The sequence below is a fragment of the Echinococcus granulosus genome (genome assembly GCF_000524195.1).
Source record: "Echinococcus granulosus chromosome Unknown EG_S00028, whole genome shotgun sequence".
Taxonomy (NCBI): Eukaryota; Metazoa; Platyhelminthes; class Cestoda; order Cyclophyllidea; family Taeniidae; genus Echinococcus; species Echinococcus granulosus.
In genome coordinates, this window is record NW_020170408.1 from 296,567 (window position 1) to 303,195 (window position 6,629).

At 45.2% G+C, this 6,629-nt stretch overlaps 3 protein-coding genes across 3 annotated transcripts in view; 1 reads left to right on the forward strand and 2 right to left on the reverse strand. All coding sequences in view use genetic code 11, as the record gives it.

Moving 5' to 3' along the window:
* Positions 1-389: 389 nt before the first annotated feature.
* On the reverse strand, positions 390-905 carry EGR_04466 (Thermosensitive gluconokinase; the record flags this gene model as incomplete). Its single annotated transcript, XM_024493715.1, has 1 exon — positions 390-905. The coding sequence occupies one exon, from the start codon at positions 903-905 to the stop codon at positions 390-392; it is 516 nt and encodes a 171-aa protein (XP_024351829.1).
* Positions 906-1,628: 723 nt separating this feature from the next.
* Positions 1,629-5,470, forward strand: EGR_04467 (Retrovirus-related Pol polyprotein; the record flags this gene model as incomplete). The annotated part of the gene is made up of 7 exons (XM_024493716.1): positions 1,629-1,709; positions 2,253-2,579; positions 3,400-3,609; positions 3,740-3,968; positions 4,569-4,643; positions 4,808-5,108; positions 5,191-5,470. The coding sequence occupies 7 exons, from the start codon at positions 1,629-1,631 to the stop codon at positions 5,468-5,470; spliced, it is 1,503 nt and encodes a 500-aa protein (XP_024351830.1).
* Positions 5,471-6,322: 852 nt separating this feature from the next.
* EGR_04468 (E3 ubiquitin-protein ligase HUWE1) overlaps positions 6,323-6,629 on the reverse strand; it is a gene marked incomplete at both ends in the record, with an annotated part of 15,403 nt that continues 15,096 nt past the window's right edge. The window contains one exon of the mRNA XM_024493717.1: positions 6,323-6,506. Within this exon, the coding sequence (XP_024351831.1) occupies positions 6,323-6,506 (184 nt within the window). The remainder of the gene's footprint in view (positions 6,507-6,629) is intronic.

The following is a 6,629-nucleotide window of genomic DNA, read 5'->3' on the forward strand; positions in this document are numbered from 1 at the left end:
TGCCTCCCAGTCCAATGAGATCCACAGGTCTTGACGCATTTCGTCCGTCGAATCAAGTGTCGGGGAATGATATAGGACCGACTCACTTCATGCCCCGTCTGAGGCTGCATTCCCTTTTAATCCAAGCGCCCGCCTCAGCAACCACCACCCCGGTGAAAGGGTATCTATGGGGGCGGATTCATTCAACGTTTTACAGCAACCCTTCCCCGGACTCAATTCTTGTTAAGAACAAACATCAAGGGACTGAAGACTACTTGATTCAATAAGTACAAATTGATTAAAACCTAATGCTAAGAAATAGGAAATTACAAATAACGAGAATGTTTTGCTCGCAAAAAATCAATGAAAACAAGAGTATCACGAAAATATTACGGTAAAAAATAAGGAATCTATTGAGTGAGCCCCAATTTCCCCAATATCTTTGCAACTATTTCACCAGGCTGAAGGGTCGCATCGACCGTTAAAAAGCTCTCCATCCCCACACTCGGTACTTCCAGGGTTTCCAACTGACTCTGAACAATACTTGGCGGGAGGAAATGACCTTCTCGCTGACAAACCCGTGCTTCCAGAACGTCTCGTGGTGCCTCAAGAAATATGAAGAGAATATCCGTGTTCGGTGGACGAGTAAGCACCTCTCGATATTGTCGTTTCAGTGCAGAGCAAGTGACGATAACAGGAGTGGACTGTGAATACAGTCTGGCTTCTGTAATTGCAGAGTGGATACGTTCTAGCCACGGTAGCCGGTCTTCGTCGGTTAAAGGCACACCAGAGGACATTTTAGAGATGTTATGATTAGGATGAAGAACATCACCCTCAATGAAAGTGCAATGGAGTTTGCTTTGTAAAAGAAAGGCGATAGTCGATTTACCACAACCAGATGGACCCATGAGAACAATGGGTACCATTCCAAATGTTTGGCGACAGTCTAAATGGTTGCACTACAATGTTCTAGATCAAAAAGGTGTTTTCAAATGCCATATGTAGAACAAAGGAACAGAGTTAACAAATAAAGGGCACTATTCTCTCGGAGTTTGTTACCAAATTTTTAAGCACAAGCACAAATCCTCCAAGCCAGAAGTTACCAGCATAATACCTAACTGGAGGGAAAAATAAATTGCAAAAGCCCACAGTCAACGATTCCTTGCAACAATATCATAAATAAAACAGCATAAATACCTACATAGAACTAAACGAAGCACCCACTCCGGTAATAGCGCCGACTCAAGCCGTTGAAGCTCCGCTTCTCCAGAAACTGATTTGAACAAAATATTTGTATCTAAATTGCTAAGTGTAGGCTAAGTATTAAGTTTGTTTGCAAAAAATTTATTAATAAACCGGTTTTGGAATTGTGCGCATTACAAACACCTTACTTTATGAACCCTTGTTCACGATTTACTTAGCCATTCTTTTCCGATTTATGCAGCTACTAAGAAACACAAATGGCACAGAAGTGGCCACGCATAAAATACTTTTACTGTTAACACTTATAAAAAAATATGATTCTAAGATTGGTTTTTTTTGCCCTAGTCTTCTTGATGATTGCCAATTAGGGACGCCCTTCCAAATCTTCAATCGAAGAACCAGCGCACGTTTATCCACCCTGTGATGCAAAAGCTTGAAGATGAGTCATGAATATGAGAATAGCTAGGAGTTGTACTGGATCACCTTTCGCTGCTACGGAAGCAGCATTCCGTGTTTCCCTCGATGTCGTAAATACTCATACCTCTGCCAGGAAATATCGGTAGCTAAAGTGAGCTAAGATGTAATTGTCATGCTTATATTGTTTCAGTGTTCCAATCAGAGAGGAGGCAGCGACACGAACTCAACCTCGTGACTGAGGCGGCAACGTCCTGCAACCCCAAACTCGTACCTGCTTCCCACCACTTACTTATCCTAATAAATATGTCAGTGTCGAATCAAGATGGGTGCTCTAAGAGCATAAAAATCAGGGAAAAGAAGGTTAACGAGCCTCATTTTGCACTAGTGGCATCACCGGTGGACCTCTCCTCTTTCGGACATGACATGAATTTCAAAGGCTAAATGAAAATTACTAAATTCAACCTCTGTCGCTATCCTCAGTGCCAAAGATTACATTCAATTTCCTCACTTTCACCTGTGATTTATTTTTGGTTGCAATTGACGCTGGCATCACTCACGATATCGACATTGAACAATGCTGCTATATGTTGGCTTAACTGGTCATCAATTGGGAAGAGCAAACCCTCGCCATAGTTTTCTTTCTCCGTTCCCAGAAGGCTAACAAGGACGACGAAGAGTATACTAAGAACCTTCAACAACTGGCAGAACGTGCTTTCAGTGGCTGCCCTCAGAACAAGGTCGCCAACTGGGTAACGGTCGAGTTCAGACACGGAGTACGACCTCTCACTGTGGTTGAGAAGCCCCGTGACATAAGGACTACCTTGCTCAGACAACTGGTCAACCTCGAAATCAAGAAGCGACAGGAACTCCAGGCGACCCTGATCTACCAGAAGCCTCAAAAGTGGCAAAAGTCAACACCCTCACCTCGTGTCTCCCTGCGCTATGCCCTAGACCAGGGAAGCCTTCCTTTACTCGTTCCTGTGTGCTCCCAAATGGTTACCATTGTTATATGCGGATTGGGACGTGATACTTGGTGCTGATTTCCTACGCTACACCAAAGCCGTCCTGAACTTTACAGAGGGAATCTTTTCCAATCACTGAGTAACCAAGGCCAAAGTAGACACTTTGCTACCGAAAGATGATGTAGATGACATCTACAACGCCCTTTTTGAAGCTGCAGCCATTTCCACGAACAATCTGGATGACCTTTATGCGTAGCTGACCCACATTTCCAACAATGATAAAAAAGAACCCCCTGAGCTCCAACTTAAACATGCAGGCATCTTCTCGCGGTAGGGTGCCAAGCTGGAAAGAAAAAATATCATCAAGCATCCTGTTGACACCGGCGATGCTAGACATATCTGACAACCGTCCAGACGTATTCCACCACCCGTGCTAGCAGAAGTAAACCGTCTGGTTGAAGAGACGCTTTGCGACGAGGTTATGAAGCCATCTAAGTCACCATGGGCCTCCTTAATTGCTCTGAAAAAGTAAAATAACGGTAGTCTGCGGTTTTGCATCGACTTTAGGAAGTGGAACGCTGTAAACAAGAAGGATGCATTCCTCCTACCTCACATTAATGACGCACTAGACTCCTTACATGGATCGTAGTGTTTCTCCACCTAAGACTTGAAGTCTAGATAGTGGCAAGTGGAAGTGGCAGAATGAGACCGAGGGAGGACAGCTTTCATATTGCCAGACAGACATTATGAGTTCCAAACCATGCCCTTTGGACTCTGTGACGCAGCGGCCACCTTTTAACGACAAATGCAAATAGCTCTGATTGGCCTATCACCAAAGCGTCGCATAATCTATCTTGACGACAGTCTCGTTTTTGGTGGAGATATTCGAGAGCATAACGCCAACCTAGAACTAGCGTTGGATCGCCTACGAGACGCAGGGTTAACCTTAAATCCGAAGAAGTGCCATTTCCTGCAACGCTCGGTCACCCTTGTGGAACATGCAGTCTCGTCGGATGGGATAGCAGTCACCGAAGACCGTGTACAACAGGTGAGGGCATGGCCTACACCAACACACCAGATGGAGCTCCGCAGTTTCCTAGGTTTGGCAAATTACTACCGGCGTTTCGTTGAAAGGTTTTGGTAATTTCACCAACCCGCTACATAAATAAACCGAAAAGCAGGCGAAGAAGAATTTCAAGTGGGAGAAAGAGCATAATGAAGCGTTTAAAGAACAGAAGCGAATGCTCTGCTCCACTCCGATCCTAGCATTGCCAAACTTCGAATCGAGCGCTCCACCGTTTAAACTGGATACGGCGGATACGAGCGACGCGGCTGTGGGCGGTGTACTCTCACAAAGGGGCAAAAAGGGAAGGGAACATGGCATCGCCTACGAGAGTACCAGACTCGGTAAAATAATGGTTCCACACTTCAGACATTACCTTATAGGGGGAAGTTCATTATTAGGACCGAGCAATGAAGGATATCGCTCGTTCAGTTGTACTCTGGTACGAAGAGCTGCAACAATATGATTTTACAGGCTAATACCGAAAAGGAAAAGGGCATGGACTATCCCACAGACCGACTGCAACAGAAACAGGAAACGTTATGATGCGCACCACATTTGTGAGCGACCCTGCCAAACAGCATTAAAGAAATATGCAGAGCACCGCTCCTGACACAGCTCTGATATACAAGAAGTTCCTGGCATCCTCGCATAAGCCTACATCGGAAGAGATGACGTCGACTGGCAAGGCAGCTAGACGGATTTGGCAAGAGTGGTTGAAACTCTCTCCGGGGGAAAAGATTTGATGGTACCAAGAAGGTGTCCAGACTTCTAAGCTTCTAGTAGCTCCTGGCTCATTAGTGCAAACAGTTCTGCGAGAGTTACACAAGCAACTCAGCCACATGGGTGAAAGGAAAGTGCTTGACGCCTCGAGCAAAAGATATTGGTAGCCTCCGCTCATCCCAGATGTACTGGACTTCCACCTTCACCCGTACAACTTGCAGCGGTTTCAAAAGACCTCAACCCACAGCCACCGCACCTTTACAACCTATGCCCACCGACTCCCCAGGGGAAAAAGAGTAGGTATAGACATTATAGGTCCTCCACTGCCCACCAGGAGAGGAAACTGATATATTCTGGTTATGGTAGTGACTGAGGCAGAACCGATGAAGCCACAAGACACTGGAACGGTTGCTTCAGCAGATTGAATTTGCTAGCATGGAGTGCCTGAATCCGTTCATAGAGATCACTAAACTATGTAAGACCTGCCAGATCACAAAGACATGCGTGACACCTGAACATCTGGAAGGCAACAGCCAGGTGGAAGGAACGAATCGACTACTACGACTACTAAAGGTCTTCCCTACAGATGCACAACTAGATGACTGGGATTTAAGCCTGGGACGTGTCATTCTCACATACAAGGCTACGGTCCACAAGGCAACGGGCGTTCCTCCGTTCAAGATGCTCACAGCTCGTGAAATGAGAGTACCTTCCGGCATCTTCCTGCCAAACACCGACGAAGCAGCCAGCAATGTTCCAGAGTACATACTGTGGCTGAAAGAAGGCATAAGAAAAACTTTTGACATCGAACGTAAACATTTACGACTGTCTCATATCAGACAGAAGAAATATTACGAAAAACAGCCGGCCGAAGGTCTACCGAGAAGACTTAGAGCAAATTTACAGGCTGGTTCCCCCACCTGGAATACACCACAACTTCCATTACCCATGGAGCAAGGACCCATTTCAAGTAGTAGAGACGCTCTCACCCACAAACTACTACGTTCACAACGCACAACTGCGTACCTACAAAGGACCACCACCGGTTGGACATGAAGATGAGAATTACACCCTTACGGAGGACCGAAAACTACCGAATGGCAACTTCGAGAGGAGCTCATAAGTGGCAGCACCGGGGACGGTGCAGAAAGGACGAGGAGGATGCGTAATACTTATATTGTTTTAATGTTTCTTTCAGAGAGGAGGCAGCGACACAAATCCAACCTCGTGACTGAGGCGTCAACGTCCTGCAACCAGGAGAGGGGTTTTGTACTTACTTCCCGCCATTTATTTATCCTAATAAACATGTCAAAGTCGAATCAACCCGGGCATTCTAAGAATACAAGTACCAGGGAAGGGGGGATCTACGAGGCTTGCCCTCCAATAATAGCGGAGCAATAGTGTTAGGAATTTCAACGCTTTGAGTCCTCCCCTCACCACTCCTGATGCTCTAAGAGGGCGAAGTATTAATTCATGGAAAAGTTGGAAGGTTATTATCACGGCGCGAAGTCCCCACCGAGGAGTAAAAGGACGATTTGCGAAAATTTAAGAGCCAGTTAAACAAAATATCAAATTGCTATTCATAAGTATAATCACAGAAAATACGTTAAATGATTTTAAAAACAACGCGAGAAACAATTTCATTAATCCGCGCATTATCGATTTCGCCAATGGTATTCTTTTCTTGAAAATAAAGCAATGGCAGAAGCATCTTTTTGGTGTTTATTTGCTAGCAAAATCAACTTGCCGTATGTACAAGTTAAATACAAACTTCTGTAAGGTAGCTCATTTAGAAACTAACTAAAATCTTGAGTCACCATGGATGTCACTGAACTCCACCTAAAGTTAAAATGGTAATTGGCGATTTGGCGCAGCATCATTGAAAAATTCAGCGCTTAAGGTTGTATCAAAAGACAATGAATGTTACTACTGCGTGCCTTAACGCTTTTCTGCCTAAGTATTTAATTACAATGACTCAATTGGAAAGAAGGGGATTAGGCCCCTCCTTGTCGGTTTGCGCCTTCAACAATGCCGATGGCATTGTCGTCCTTCCATAGGCCATCATTGTGGCTACTTTCATGCTGATATGAAAGGTCGCGGGGGAATATGGTTTATTGCCATCGTACCAACGGACTTGGAAGACTGTGGGCAAATAAGACCTGAAAAAGCGACGGCTCCAAATTCCTCACAACTGAAGCGGTAATCGTAAAGGACGAGTGCAGGTGGGGATGACTGGTGAATGGGCTGCTTAAGCTGCCTTCAATAAAACAAAAGAAGAGCGG